Here is a 16,573-nt window from a genome sequence, read left to right as displayed (position 1 = left end):
GGCAGGTGAGCGAATACTTTTGGTAATATAGTGTACTCTGCAAAACATTTCCATGATTCAGTCTATTACAACACAGTGTGAATAGAGGAAGATGTCACCAACCAGTAAGTCATAAACACACACACACACACACACACCAGTTGTCCTTTAGTACACACTCCATCAGCAGCCAGGCATTTACTTTACTTCCTGGTGACTGAGAGAGAGGGAGAAACCCACAGTGCAGTATTGGGTCTTCTCTATCTTTGTTAAAAGTGAAATTATGCTTCACACCTCAACCTTTTCTCTTGAGCATCTTGTTGGATTTGAACTTTGTACACTTGAACTTAAACCATAACTTCCAGATCAGCTATTAAATTTCAATTTAGTTCACTACCAATGATGTACCGCTCGTTGCAAATGTTTATCAATTGACAGGAACTTATTCATAGTTATTATCATTATTTAAACTGCTGTTCTGATTTGTCATCGTCATTATGTGTTACAGGAACAGGGCATGTTGACCTGTTGGGAAACATGTTGGGTTTGTGTGTTGGAGTCCAGTATCTGTCACAGTGAATAGAAGAATATGTTGCCCTCAGTCACACCGATGTGCTGATGTGACTTCTCTGACTTGTTTACTCCCCCCCCACCCCCACCCCCATTAAATCTCTGTTCCCGCTCACCCCAGTTCCTCACAAAGCAGCCACATTACAGAATAAGAGCAGATACATTAATGGCATATTGGCGCTAATCATTTCCTATAAAACAGCTTTTCCTCGCCTACAACTGGTTTTCTGGCAATGTACCCAATTAAGCCTTGTATGGCAGTGTCCTGCTGGTGCTTTGCTGGCCTTGGCATATTTGTTTTGATGCTAGTGGGTGCATACTTATTAGCCTCCTGCAGAGTATTCTTTGAAAAAATGAAAGTGCATTATCTGTCTGGTTGCATTGTCAAATTATTTTATTCCAAGAAGAAAGCAAAGATCTAAAATTTCTGATCGAATGAGCTTGCTTTGGCTCTGCGATTGAAGGAGTTTATTTAATCAGATGTGTTGTTTTAATTAGGTTAAGTCATCTTAAGTACTGATCTGTCAACATTCTCTTAACTTTTTTCCAGAATATGAGAGGCAACTCATGCAGGTCGCTACCATATGGCTGAAAAACAAGCCGTGCACGCATTTAGAAAAAGCCAGTGTGTCAGAATTAAAAAACATATATTAGTAGCATCTGGCGGCTACATGAAGTTACCGAGACAGATGGGTCTATCCAGAGGCAGTATCTTCTTTCTCACTACCTAACTGCATGGATTACACTGCCAGACCATGTGCAGTCATTTTTATTCCACGGGAGCTGTGGCAGGCTTTGTAGAACATAGTTAACATTGATTTGCCATCCCGGCCGCTGCATCTCCAAATGTTCAATGGCCGGCTGACATTTGATAACACACAGATATCATGTGCACGACTGGTGACAGGATAGCCATTGGCTGGACTTCTTAGTTGGGATGCATTAGGTAAGTCTCCATCTGCTCGGTTAGATAGGTATCTAGCTGAGTGAATATGCAGCGCATGGATCCTCAGTCTGCTGCCATATGGTGCCACTCAAGCCGTATCTGCAGCCTGAATACTGCACCATGCAAAACAATACTCCCCAAAGTGAACGCAGTTCTCCATGTTGACTTTGAATGTGACATGAAAACATAAGATTGGAACAGATGTGCTTTACTGGAGGAAGAGAAGCAGGAGGAAGAGAGGAGGGAGGATGAGGAGGAGGGGTTACAAAAAGAAGGAAATAGTCGTGGAGGGTTTTTTGGAAGTCGTCAAGAGTGTGTGGGGGTCGCGCCGTCTGGGGAGTTGACAGGCAATCTGGGAATTCCACGTTGGGATTTACTTCCCGTACTCGGTTCTCTGCTATGAAAGAGTCTTCCGGAAACCGGGTTTGATTCTCTGTGGAAATTACAGTGGCAGTGGAGGGACAGGAAGTGGTGTCAGTCCCAGTGCGTCAATACAATGACCATCACAACAGACACATACTTGAACCCAGACATTTTCTAATCCTGCAAAACAGTCATTTTTTATTATTGTTAATCACCATGAATAAGCTGAAATGACTTAGTCTGGGTTCAGGTTTTTCAGGTAAAGAAAGTCAGTGTAATCAGTGCTGGATTCTTTAATTAAGCAAGATTTTTTGCATCTGAAGATGAATATTATTCTGACTGAAATGTGGCAGGTCATTATGGAGGTAAACTGGCCCTCAGGGGTCCGTCCCTGTGCGCTCTCAGCTGCTGTTTTGCTGCACAGAGTTCAGCTCAGCAGCATCAGAACAGTTCGTCTTCTTCAGGCTGGAGCTATAGAGAGGAGAGGAAAAGTCACTTGCTAACCAAAGACCCAGAGAACTAGAGGTCACCGGGTGCAGTTTTTTATTTATGGTCACTTAAGTAGTCTTGTGATGACTACACATGGACAGGGCTGGAAAATGATTGGCCTCAGCTAGGCCTCCGAATCCCTCTAAAAGAGCTAGCTGTCCCTTTTGCTCTCTCTCATCTTGTTTAATTAGGTTCAGTGACCATTACAAAATAAAACACTGGATATGCCAAAGTCAGTTTATACACAGTCCCTCCAGTGAAGTGAATTAACTTTGACTGTGGAGAAGTTAAACTACGCTGCGTCATACGTTGAAGAACTTCAACTTCAACTTCACAAAATGGAGCACGAAGCGAGATAAACTATGACATGATCCACTGAGCAAATTTGAATATACAGAAAATGGAGATTGAAATACCAACTCATAAATAAAATAAAATTGGAGCAAAAATATTAAAGATGCACTGCAGCTTACAGTGACAGACTGTGCATCTGTGTCCGACTGAGGCGATGTTTTCCTTTGGCTTGTATTCCTAATGCATATGTCAATCTTCCTTAAATATCCTGTATCACTATTTTGTGTTTATTGAGAGACAAGGACTTTGAAACAAACCTTAAGCTTAAATGAAATCAGAATGAGATCCAAATGATTGGATTATCAAATAGATAGATAGATAGATAGATAGATATGAGGCAGCCAGTGAAAGAAATGTGCATATGGCAATATTGCACTCAGTTTAACTAACCAAGACATGACCAGAAAATCAGACATCAGGTTCATGTTGTTCAGCTGACCCAGTTTTTGAGCCGCAATTTCATGACCTAATTGTTAATAATACGAGCAATTTGTGTGACACGCTGTGAACTGTTATATAAAACTTCGTTGTCTCTTCTCCCATCAAGTGAAAAATATTGTCATGTAATACAAGTGATTTTTGTGTGTGTGCAGCACTGTGGCTTATGTTACTCATTCCATACAATGATGACTAACCTAGATTTCAAAGCTAATCAATAATAATGCATGCAACATACACGTACGTATACCCACAATGGGAACAGCACAATGGGAACAGGATCTTATTCTGCGTTTAGGCAACAAGCTTCTCCAGTGATATAACGTAATTATATTATTTCGGGCTGTCATTGTCTTGAAAAATAAATCGTACACAGCAAACAGTAATTAGAGGATTTTTGGGTCATCTCCAGCTAAAAGCCAATATTGATTATAACCCTCAGCTATCATGGGTTTACAGGTAAGGTTTTAAAAGCCTATATGTTAGCAGCTGAATGAAATGTCAGTGATTTTGCAAGGATGCACACATAAATTTGGATTCCCCATTTCGACAAATCAAATGGAAACTCTCTCATATTGCATTGTGAAAAAATAACACATCAATAACTTACCAAATTACCAAGTATTACATCAATAAATGGCAACAACTGCTCACAAATTAGAATGACATGTTGTGATCACATTAAGCAGATCTGGAGATGTTTTCCACCGTTAAGATATTGTATAAAATGTCAGATTGGTGCTGTGAAATCATGTTTACACATTATGTCAAGTTTCTCCTAAAAAGGAAGCCTTGGCTCAGGACTGGAACATGTTCGTGCCACGATGTCCTGAAAAACACTGACCCGGAGCATGAAAACAGACCGTATGCTAAAATCTAACCTACTTGTGATAATAGGATGCATGCGATTGTGCACTGGCCAAGGCACAAAGCACACTGTTGCTTAGCTTTTGTTCAATTTTCCCATATTTTCTCCTCATGTACAGCCTCAGATCTGCTGGATCTAATATTACAGAAAAGCCTTTGCTGTTTCTTTGAGATGTACTTAGGCATATGAATAAGTCTGCTAGTAAAAGTAGCTTTTTGTCTGATATTGTCATCCACAGAGCTGGGCACATGTCAAAATGAGGAAAATGTGACTCAGCATCAACAGCTGGACCCGTGTCTGAAGGAGCAGGGGGTCAGCTCATTATTTTAGGCCCAAGTAACCCGAAGTTGACACCCAAAACTATGTCTGACAAAGCAGGGAGTTAGAGGCCAAGTATTGTTCTGGGCTGTCGGAACAGGAAGCTGGCTCAGGCACTTCCAATAAGCACTCTGCCTTCTCATCCAGCTCCACTTATTTGCTTTTCCTCTCCAGTTTCCTGTGAGCTCCATGTCAATGAATTTATAAGGATGGAGTTCGGTCCTTGCCGTCTGCCCCTGCCTTCTAAAATTAGACTTTCCTGGCACAATAAACAATAGATTTCTCACCCTTAAGGATATACATAGGCACGGATATATTTACTTTCTCTGTAAGGGTCCTGCCCTGACAGGAAAAAGACTAATCATCGTCTAGACATGGAATGTGTTAGTTTTTTCCTTCAGTGGATCCATGTACAGTAGAAACTGCTTATCGCTACACTTGTAATCAAGGTCTTCATAAACATGAGGATGCTGACTAGATTCATCCCCAAATATCCCAAATAACACAAACCTCCACCCTTTCCAGTTATAAAAATATAGGAGATAATGAGTAAAACTTTAATTTACTTTAATTTACTTTAATTACCCACACACAGTTCTTTGGATGTACAGCAGGTGAATTATGTCACACAAACTGATGAACATTTTAGATTTTTTTAAACTTGAGCCATAAAACGATGGTGCCATTAATTTCAAAAGTTTGAAACAAGGCTGAGATTGAACTATGGGGGCTAACTCGCCGTGTTTGGTGTTCATACATTCTTTTTTCTTTTAATTTTTTTTTTTTTTTTTTTTTTTTTGAGTGAACTATTCCTTTAATCCCTAACCCCAAGTCCAGTTGATGAAGTCACCCTTGTAACATGTGAGAACAGGGAAAATGTCCTCATTTTAAAGAATAGTTTCCTCTTCTGTCTGTACTTGTGAGAACACATGTGATCCTCTTCACAAGTATAGAAATGCAAGGACACACACACTCACACATACACACACACACACACACACACACACACACACACACACACACACACACACACACACACACAACGAAAACTCAGGCACTTACAATTCCCCAAGGAGCCCAATCACCGTAAGTGTTACATGTGCTGAGTAGTGAGGAAGTCGTCTGGAGGAGAGTCAGTGATGTGGAGTATCCTCATCCTCCCAACAGCTCTCGCGCTATTGGCTGAGAGGTGTGATGTCACTGAGTGGGCTGGCGTATAAAATGTCATGCTCCTACCCTGCCGGCAGACCAACTGAGAGCTAACTCATCAGCAGCAGGGAGGGGCAGCACCGCTCTGTAGCACAGGACCTTACTTCCTAACAACTGCTGCAGCGATCTTTGGACATATCCGTCAGAAAAATCAGGATAACAGTAACTTGTCATCATGTGCAGAGGACTGGAAGCACTGCCAATCACCTGCCTGGAGAGGTGAGATCCATGAAGCTTTCTTGTCAGGATGAAAAGTTTATTTCACTGTGTGCTGTTAGAATATGACACAGATTCATGTAGCAAGGCTGCGTCTCAAGAAATATGTAAGCTAACAGTCTGGTGTGTGACATGTCCTTCTTCTTTGTGTTTGTAGGGCAAAGGAGCTGAAAGCTTTGTTTGGAAGTTTACTACAGAAGTCAGACCACAGCATCATCGGACACTCGAGGAAAACTGACAAACTGAGGTAAGAAAAGTCAAGCTGGAGCCACCATGCCTGGGAATGGATATTCAAAGCAGCTAATTTTACTTGTGGATTATGAATTATCATTGAACTCATTTGTGATATTTTTCTGTCACAGGTTAAATGAAGACGAGCCTTTGAAATGGAAGGAGTCATTTGAAAAGCTGCTGTCCAGCCAAAGTAAGTCCAAACTCTCTCGCTCGATCACACAAAATGGTTTTTCATCATTCCAGATGTTGAAGTGTTATTATGATCACCACATGTTGATGACAAACTCCTTTCCTTTTTCCACTTTCCCTTTTCCAGATGGACTGTGCTTGTTCAGAGCTTTCCTCGTGTCAGAGTTCAGCGAGGAAAACATCGCCTTCTACCTGGCTTGCGACGACTACAGAGCGACTAAGAGCTCGAAACTGCCTGCTAAGGCCAAGAAAATCTACGATGAGTTCATCTGCAAAGATGCGCCGCGAGAGGTAAAAATCAAATGATGGAAAATAGAAACGTGCAATATTTTCTACCACTCTGCTGGTTTCTTGTGTACTGCTGTAAAATGTTGATAATAATTGTTCTTGCTCTTCTCTCCTCCCAGGTGAACCTCGACCATTTGACCAAAGCTGCCACCAAAGAGAACATGAAGCAGCCGAGCCACTCCTGCTTCGATCTGGCCCAGGCCAAGATCTACACCCTGATGGAGAAGGACTGCTACCCTCGGTTCCTCAAGTCCTCCACGTACCTGGAGCTCAGCAGAAAGGCCAAGACGGGCTAGAGGGCCTCTCTGAGGACGGTCCTGCCGGCGGTGCTCTTAACACGACCTCAAGTCAAAGAGACATCTAAATGATGCACAGCGGAGACAAACAGTGCTCAGACAGAACAAATACCTCAGTCTAAGGAGTTTGTTACCGCGTTGTGGGATTATTTTTGAGACTGGAGGTTCCACAGTTTGGGGTCAGAGCTGGAAGTTATAAGAAACTTGAAATGTCACCTGAACAGGTGCGAGAGACGAGGCTGTCACAGCAGAGACTGAGCTAAAAAGGAGACAAATAAAGACTGTGTGAACGCCAGGCCCTATCAGGCTAAAGCTAAACTTTCAAGGGACTGAATCAATTGCTCTCACAGCTACCAGTGGGAGAAAAGCTATGTCAGTTCTGTATCATTAATGTCTATTTATTTTTTATTTATTTAAATATAAAGATTACTGTGTGAATGTTCACTGTGCAACTGGTTCAAGAACACTGATTTTTATTTAATATTTTTCTACCTGAAGTACTGTATGGAAAAAAAAGAAAGTGTACTGAATAAATAAAAGTTTAATAATAATGTCCAAGGGATAAATGTGTTTTATTGCTTTAAAGATTCAGCTGTGAAGATGACGGAAGCGGCTGCTGAGGTCAGACAAGTAGGAGAGAAAATGGCTCATACGCACCAATTCAGTCAATAATCTGAAGCTTCATTAGTTCCAGCAGGTGACTCGATGACTCGTTTTCCCAGGCATTACAGTATATTGAAGTAATGAAGTGTGCGTGTGTGTGTGTGTGTGTGTGTGTGTGTGTGTGTGTGTGTGTGTGTGTGTGTGTGTGTGTGTGTGTGTGTGTGAGTGAGTGTGTGTGTGTGTGTGTGGGTGAGCAAAATGAGCCACCGCTGGAGCAAAGTGTGTTTGCTGGGAAGCCTGTGAGTGGGTGTCTACTGTCTCCATGGCGACGGTAGACACCTACAGCAGACCTCCATAGGCAGGTTTGTTTACAAGCCAGCAGCCACTCAGAACCTGTGACTCACACTAGCTTCCCCGCGCTCTCTGTAAATCACCCCCCACTCCCTGCATCTACCCCCCCCACCTTCCCCCCACTCCACCTCGACCCCTCCCGCCCTCCTCCTCCTCCTCCACTCGCCAGCACAGCAGCCTCCTGTTCAAACGCTCCTAAAGAGGCGAGGGCGAGCTCATTAACATCACTCACACACTCATGGAAAAATTAAGGAGGCCATCTCTCCTCGCTGTCTTTACTCACAATGCACACACACACACAAGGTCATAATTGAAAGTACTTGCAAAGACACTGGGGGGGGGTTCTTGTTTCAACCACAGCTGTGTAATATATATATAAGGCATCACCGTGCACCACAAACTGGCAAAGATTACCCTCTTTTGTGATTTACCTGTCCCCACATATTGCACAAGTAGAAGTGTGCACTGCATTTTATGAACACAATTGCCTTTGGGCAGATGTACACAGGTTATTAATAACATCAAGCGCATGCTTACTAATATTCAGCCCTTCAAAAGAAAAGAGGCAAGACTGAACATGAACGGGTGTGACTACTTAATTTCACTTGGGTGGATAGGATACGAGATTTGTTTTGAGTCTTTGTTTTGATATTCTGTTGTCATGAGGTTGCCATTTGCTATTTATTTGAATGTTTTCATCAAAGCAACGAAAAAATAATCAGTTAAACAAAAAACAAAATGTTTCCATAGTCAGAGCCTGGAGATCAGTGCTGTTTGCCAGCCATTCTGTAAACTCTCAACGTGCTGCTAACGATTACAGTGGAGGTCATTGATCCCCTAGTCGAAACTGTGTGATATGTGTGTGTGTGTGTTTGTGCACGCTGGCATGGGGACAAGAGGCAAAAGGGAGCTACACAAAGGAGTGATAATCAATTGAACGCCAGCTAGCAGTTTGACTGTCAGCTTTTAAAGAGGTGTGACAGTTTCCACTTTTATATGTCAAGTTTAAAAGCACCACGAGGCAACAGACCTCCAAAAAGGTAAAAGAGTCTGAACGGCAGGTTTAACAGGTCCACAAAACTATTAAATGCTGCAGACCGTCTTGAAAATCATGACAGCATATACCAAACACAGAAAAACTGCATTTGTAAAAAGGAGCAGCGGTCTTAAGTCAAAGCTCACGGAGGCATAGACAGACACACACCAACAAACTATTCAAAAAGTACCACAGATCAATATGACACAGTTTCAAAAGAAAAGAAAACTGCATGTTGTGAGCTTCACAAAGCCACTATTCATGGCAGGGCTACCATTTAGAAACAGATTGAGTCTGTGGCCGACACACAAAGATGCATGAGTCGTCTTTCACCCTGTTTCCAGGCGGATTTACATTTGGAAAAAGCAAAAGGAAGCCTTCGCCCATAACGCCTCTTGGCACTGCTTGAAACATGGCAGTGGATGTGTAATTTTATGGGCAGCAATCTAGTGGGAGTAAATAGGTCTCATGATTGTTCTGCAGCATGGTATAACAGCCAAGGAATGTGAGGCTATTTTACAGGAACCTTTGCTGCCAGCATTGTTCATTCATGATGTTCCCATACTCTAAGACAATAATGCCTCCATACATACTGCCAAACGGATTCACGAGTGTTTCCTTGTTTACCAGGATGAAGACAAACTTCTGTCACGGTGTCCTCAGTCAACATCACCGATCCTTTACTGGAGCCAGATTGCAACTTCCTTCGTTCCTCACAGACCTGGAGGTTTTCCTTTCCTTAAAGTCCAAAATCTCACAGGATCAGTGTTACAGGGTGGCCCTATGACACACTCGATATTCATTCATGACTGAGTTTTTCTGTGATTTTATAAGGGAGTAATTAAAATGACAAATTTCCACTATTCAGTAAAGGATGAATAAAACAAATCTTATTTTATTTATTTATATACTTTTTAAAACTTTGGTCCTCATCATGAAATGGCATGCTTATACCAAACACCATGCAGTTCCTGATTTCACATTAAGCCAGCCTTAATGCCTTGGACATCCCAAACAGTCAGCCAACACTCAAATCAAGAGTTAAGAAAAATCACTGTATCACTTTTTGCAGCTGTGCATCGTTTTGACATTACGAATAATGATGAGCTTCAAAGTCAGAAACCCTCCTGGTTCCTAGCAATGGGAAACAGCCTGAACATGAATATTCACTGGAAGGGAGGGAGGTGCGTTTGGGAATGAGGATTTCATCTAAGGAGTATGTTTTGAATTATGAAAAGATAACCAGGTTCTCAAGAGACTAAATCAACTGGTTTTATTTGATGAACTATCCACCATGGTCACAAGAAAGAGAAAGAGAAAGGTCAGCAACTCTTTCGGGGCAATCAGTTTCAAAATAGGAGTTCTTGGGAGTATATCTTCCATGCTGGTTCCCAAAGTGAGGTCTGGGGTCCCTGGGATTCATTAAGAGGTTCCATGGGGTCCCTGGAAAAATTAGCAACTTCATTGCCCCTCTTTATAGTGTGAGTTAACACAAACAGTGTTTATAAGGACCATTATTTTGCTCCAAGGTGTCAGTCTTCACCTTGCTGGTCTCACCTCGCCAATACAGTGATGTCATATTGTACAAAGTCATATCTAATAACAGATTTCTCTTTAGATGGGCCTCCAATTAGATCAAAATGTTAAATCTGAACTGGTTGCAGTGGTTCCTGTAAGTGTGTGAGGTCTGTGAGTCAACACTGGGCAAATAAATTAAATGAATTTCATGGCACCGGTGTCCAGCGGGATTTCAAGCCTTCCAGTCATACTTAATGGATTTCGGAGTAGGGAGGTTCACCCACCTACTCCAAACGATGCCTCCTCTGGACTTTCTGAAGAATTTTGGCAGAAGATGAAGAAACACGCTGCCAAATCCAACAAAGGATCTGCTTAAGTCACTGGAGGTTTCAGCCAATGGAAATCTGGCAACCATCGACAAAATGACAGGGAAAAGAGAATAAAAACATAAATAAATCAGGGGTGGTGTGGACAAGGTCAAGGGAAGGTCCAGCTCCTATTCAAGACTAAAGGGAAATTTCAATGACATTAACTTTACTAAAGTTATGTGGTTTTCTGTTTTGTTTTTGCTTGTTTTTGTCTAATGAGAACAGGTACAGAAGCACATATGTCATATTCTGTCAGGCAGCGCAATTTGCTATCCCCATAGGACTGCTGTTTGTTTGTTTGTTTGTTTGTTTGTTTGTTTGTTTGTTTGTTGTCCTTGAGAGAATTAAAAACTATTCAAACAACCGGCAATAAAAATGCAAGTGGGACTCCATTTTAACCAAAACAAAACACACAATGGTGCTTTTTAAATCAGGGTAAGCGGCTTAAATTCTTGACATGACTAATTCTCCTGTTGCCGACTGGATCTTCTACACTTTATAGAAAATTCATGAGCATCAGATTTTTCCTCATTTGTGAATGAATAATCTATTGGAAATGAATTCTTCATTTCCAAGTTTAAATTAGTTATTAGAAGATGGTTGTCAGGATAATATTGTTTGTATTATATTATTTATCACTTTAGAAAGAACAAATGGATAAAGTTTCATGTTGTTTCACGGTGCCTCACAGTCTGCACTGCATCTTACAAGTGAATGAGCAGGTACAGGAGAGGCCGGCCACAGTGTTACTAGGATGACTATAACCAAAGTGTGGGTCAATTCAAGGAGCTGTTTAAATGTCAAGAATGTGAAAACATAATTAGGAACAAAGGAGTTACAACCCTGTTGAAATGTGGGCCCAGCCCATTTGGGTAGGCACTTCACTGGTACAAATGAGTCAGTGTGCTGATTTTAAATACATATCTATCGCACAAGTGGTGATTAATAGCTTCACCAATGGTGCTTGAACTTGAGAGAGCGCCGTGAAAACAAAGAGCTGCAGCCATGGTTACCAGGTTACCTTGGGAACGAGCTCAGCACAGCTGAGCAGGACCCATCCCCAAAAACAAAACACTCTAAAATATTACGTTTCAAGAGGTTTCATTCAATTTCATGTTGCGGTTTATAAAACAAGCTGTTGCCACAAATAAATGCCACTAATACAGGTTCAGTCAATCCACGGTTTGAAAATAGCCGGTTTCCATAGATGTGTTTCTGTGCCTTGGGATGTGTTTCAACATCTGCTCTCAATCCTTCACTTCCTGACATGTGAAGACTACAGTGGCAGAGCGGAGCCGTGCTTTATGATCATGACTCACCTCAGTGAGGTAAAGGCAAATGTGTTTGTCATTATTACAATTCACACAAAGAATCTGAGGGAATCCCTACAGAATCTGACACCAAATGTTTCATGTAGGCGTCACGGTGGCCCAGATCATCAGCATTATTATTATTCAGAATTATTATTAGTGGTAGTAGTAATTGCTCCTAAACTTTCTAGGCTGATTCCCACACTGCATTGACTTGCTATGTATTCAGAAATTAAAAATTACGCATAGAATAATCACACACACAAACAGCATATAATCAACAGTGCCTTAAAAGTATACAAAATTTAAATAAAGGAATGATAAGAGCAGTCAGGGATTGTAACCTCTGCCATGCTGCACAAGCCCCCACATCAACATAACACACGTGGCTGCATCTTTTTACAATGCTTCGTTCTGGACATGTGGCCCAAATTGTGCACACGTTTCTCTGAAGCCCCTGTGTAAATATTCTTTTGACAAAATGTTGCCAGAATACTGATCCTCTGATGCAGCGGCAAGAGTAAATTTGTGGTGATTCTTTAAGTTGAGTCCATTTCAATCCAGAGTATTCAGAGTATTTTAGAAAACAGGACAGTCACACCTCACTTTACAATGGCTTTATTCCAGCGCATGAATCTGTTTATTAAAGTAAATATAAGCAGTTTTTAACCACTTATGAAACAGTCGCACTTTGATACCAATGCCTCTGCCTGACCTACATCAGCAAACAAGACCGTCAGCAAGAAGACCGGCTATTTCTAGAAGTGTGTCTTGTCACATGCAGTGCTGACATCCCTCTGTCACTCACTTTCAGAGCGAGGCCAGATCAAGAGCTTTACCACAGTACCGCTTTCGTCCAAAGGGGCTGCCAAAATCTCAACAAAATTAAAGTTCCTTGTGGTTATTTTAACTGACAACCAAAACATGTAGGTGCACAATCTCCCTTAGAGAATACTTAATACAGCCACTGAAATAGTGATGTTAATCCACTGTAAATATATTATGTATTGGGGATATTTCCATAAGTTAGCAGGTCAATTCACTGGAATAAGGACATTGTTAAGTTATATTACCAGTGTAATTGGGATGTACAGAATAACAAAAGTTGTATTAAAATACTTTGATTACATTAAATGTTTGGCAAAATATAAGCATTTACATAGCTCCTAAAAATATTATGTACTATGATGAATAATATTTCTTCTCATTTCATCTCATGAGGGTTAAAAACATACCGTTAACACTAGAAAGCTAAAGATACAGGAAACGATAAAGTGACATTGGGTGTAGCTGACAAGTTGAAACCATTTCTCCATCACATTTACAAAGCACTCTGAACCAGACCAGCGCAGTCATTCATTTTAATCAAAATACACACTTGACCTTAAGCCATATTACACTCCCCAGTTTGCTGTCCTGGACAGTGTTGCTCCAGCTCTCCTCCTCTTGACTCACTTCTCTCTTGCAGTTCTTGTTGCTTCTGGGCCTCTGAGCGCTTTCTGTCTGTCTCACTTTGTTAGAGGGAGCGCGTTACCCCTGACAATGTCATCCCAACAGTGATGTGTCACTATAAACACATTGCACAAACAATTATGCCGTTACTTGCCTTACATCAGTTCTTCAGTTATCTGTATAATGGGCAAACAAAAAAAAAAAAAAACATGATCAAACATGCCTTTCATGCACCTTTGCACAACATAAACTCTGGTGATTTTGGATAGAGTTTGTGTGGGAGATGGGAGCGGTCTGCAACTTTTGAGGTGTGGAGAAATGCACATTACCTCCTATTTGTTGCTCAAAAGGAGAAGAATATGGGGATGAAGTGCAAAACAAATAGAGACGACCATCCACTGCTGTGAACACAACATCACATGTCTCCAAACACCTGCAAGGCAACATGCTGGAGCCAGAGAGACGCTCAAGCTGCATGCCAGCCCCAACCAATCTGCTTGGTCTGGGCTAATAAATTCCTGGTAATTAGGGACTTAATGCCTGCTAATTAATGGACTAAGCATTATCAAATATTTATGGATTTATTTTTGAGTGCTTGCCCTTTTCAATAGTATTTTAGATCCACATTTGGTCTCTAGCGACATTTTGTCTTTTCTCTTTATCTTGGTTGAGATTTATCTATTCTTTGTTCCCAACTTGGCCCTTTCTGTGTTTGCATTTTCTCCCAGTGTTAGTGTGGCTTTCCTCTTCAGTCCAAAGACAAGCAGGTGGACTGCAGACTCTGAACTGGCAATAGGTATATGTGAAAGTGTGTGTGTGTGTGTGTGTGTGTGTGTGTGTGTGTGTGTGTTATTGTCTCTCTGTTAGCCCTGTAATGGACTGGCAACCTTTCAAGGTGTGTCTGTGCCTTCCACCCAGTGCATGCTGGGACAGACGCCAGCCCTGCATGACCTGAGTGGGAACCGGCGGGTAAACACAACAAACAGTTATCTAACATGAACACAGAAAATAATAGCGAAAGTAAAATCCAACAATTTGGATTTCACTTTCAAGACAGCTAGATAAACACATTTGTGTTTTGTGTGCCCGTGTCAGAGGTCAAGTGATCCATGTTCCGCCCCGTGAGAGCATCCCTCTGTGATTTTAATGTAACCTTGTCCCCTCTGTCTTGCTCTGGGAATTTTCTGTTGGAGTTTCAGAAAATGTTCTCATTGGATGGCCAAGCGCCTCCTTCGCCGGGCACCTGGCCAGTAAACTGCCTCTCCAGTAAAAACACTTTCTGAGACACAGGAACAGAGTTTTGGACAGTCCCTTTCCCACAGTCACTCTAACAGGGAGTAATTTACGGCATGTCTTAGAAGGTGAGTCAATTATTTCTCGTAGCACACAGAGTGGCTCTTCTTGATAGAGACAGCATTTAGAAATATTTGACAGTTTAGCTGACTGAACTTAATTTATTTTAGTTAGATGCGTCTGCTTGATGGGATTTGTCCATAAATTTTATTGTTAAAATCACAACCCTTTAAAACTTTCAGAGTTAAATTATATCATGTTGGAGAATGTCCAGACACTGAGTGGACACTATTTCATCTTTTTTTTCTCAGTGATGCAGCTAATAGGATCAGGATCAAAGTTCAACGAGTTCCCTCTTCAGCAAATCCTTTGATTGGGATAAGGAACGGCCTGTTAAGTTCCCGTGTCGAGACCCCACAAAGCAGCACACACGCAAACACAACGAAACGGTGGCCAACATGCACATTAATGGATCCGCACACTAATTTCTATATTAAATAAACATCCCAGGGGCACGGAATGTGTGGCATGCGGCGCTGCTGCTTTTTTTTTTTTTTTTTTTTTATCTCTGCAGTGTCACAGCTCTCAGTGTTCACACATTTGTTCTTAATAATACCTTTGTTACCCTCAGTGTAAACAGGTTCACCAGCTATTTTAATCCCACAATCTAAACACTGCAACAGTCAGGGGTAATCATCGAATTCAGCTTTAATCAGCAGAGCTATACATTTATAAAGATACACCCTAATTTTCGGCCCATGTAGATGTGTGTATACACAATTTGCTGTACTTGTTAACCAGGCAGTCATCACCTTTTTGTGATAAATGGCCTATAAATCACCATCATTTGGACTGAAGTCTGATGTTCATGGTTTAGTTGTAATGGGAGACCTACAGAGGGGAACATTGGAAAAAAACATCACAACCAGTTCAGTTGAGCTGGAAGATTGTGACACCAGTTAACCTGGGAAAGTCCTGGATAAAGTTAGGACTGAAAAAAACCCCGCTGACTCCTTTAAATACAACATCTTTGTTGTTGTAGCTGTTTGTTTGTTTGCTCTTTCTCCTATCCAGTGGACACTGATGGTATTACAGCATCCAGGAACTTTCTGAGAGCAGAGTTCAACACAGAGAAAGTGGATAAGAGTAGCCATGAGCCAGGAGAGATGTCTGGGAAAAGCTCCAGGGGGGTTTTACAAACCCTGGTCCCACTGGCAGTCTGCTAATTTACATAATACGTCCAACTGGGTTTACAGCATCTTTGACTGGCAGTTGAATCATGTGAATGGCATCAACTACAGCTCTAATCAGGAAAACACAGGATGCATGTTGCAATCATTCAGACGTCTTTTGTTGAGGATTTGCAGAAAAAGTATATGACCTTAAAAGTAGGAGTGTGAGCCCAGTAGCTTCAGTCAAGCACAGGCAATAGTGAGAATATACTGTATTTTCACCTGTGTTGGGATACTAAGTGAAAATGATGGGAACGGTGTGGCAATAACAGTGTGGCTGCAACAGTGACAAGGTAATTGGGTTTGCGGGAAGGTCAGTGCTCTATTTGGTCGATGTGACAGAGCAGGCTGTGTGTTATTGACCAATAAAAGGCAATGAATGCCTCAAGGCAGCTGAACTCGTGCCGCTTTGTGCCAGGTCCCGTGCCACTTCACAGATATTGACACAACAATTGATTTGTGTTTGCTGTTGTGTCGGTTTATACAAACAAAGTCAACGCCCGGTTTCTGGCACCGAGAGAAAAAGCAAATGGGCATTAATCACAATCACCATCGAGAGTCAAAGTGAGGCGAGAGTTTGCCCAGAGGATGTGATTCTTATCCAGAGCGCTTCATTTCTTGACTAAACACATTTAACAAACGTGATTTTAACT

At 41.5% G+C, this 16,573-nt stretch overlaps 1 protein-coding gene across 1 annotated transcript; it reads left to right on the top strand.

Annotated features, from left to right (window-relative positions):
* Window positions 1-5,594: 5,594 nt before the first annotated feature.
* Window positions 5,595-7,277, top strand: rgs5b (regulator of G protein signaling 5b). Its single transcript, XM_030074564.1, has 5 exons — window positions 5,595-5,753; window positions 5,908-5,997; window positions 6,113-6,174; window positions 6,301-6,464; window positions 6,581-7,277. The coding sequence occupies exons 1-5, from the start codon at window positions 5,710-5,712 to the stop codon at window positions 6,755-6,757; spliced, it is 537 nt and encodes a 178-aa protein (XP_029930424.1). The 5' UTR covers window positions 5,595-5,709; the 3' UTR covers window positions 6,758-7,277.
* Window positions 7,278-16,573: the final 9,296 nt, after the last annotated feature.

This window comes from Myripristis murdjan, chromosome 17 (genome assembly GCF_902150065.1).
Source record: "Myripristis murdjan chromosome 17, fMyrMur1.1, whole genome shotgun sequence".
In the NCBI taxonomy this organism is placed as follows: domain Eukaryota; kingdom Metazoa; phylum Chordata; class Actinopteri; order Holocentriformes; family Holocentridae; genus Myripristis; species Myripristis murdjan.
This window is presented reverse-complemented; position numbering and strand designations above follow the sequence as displayed.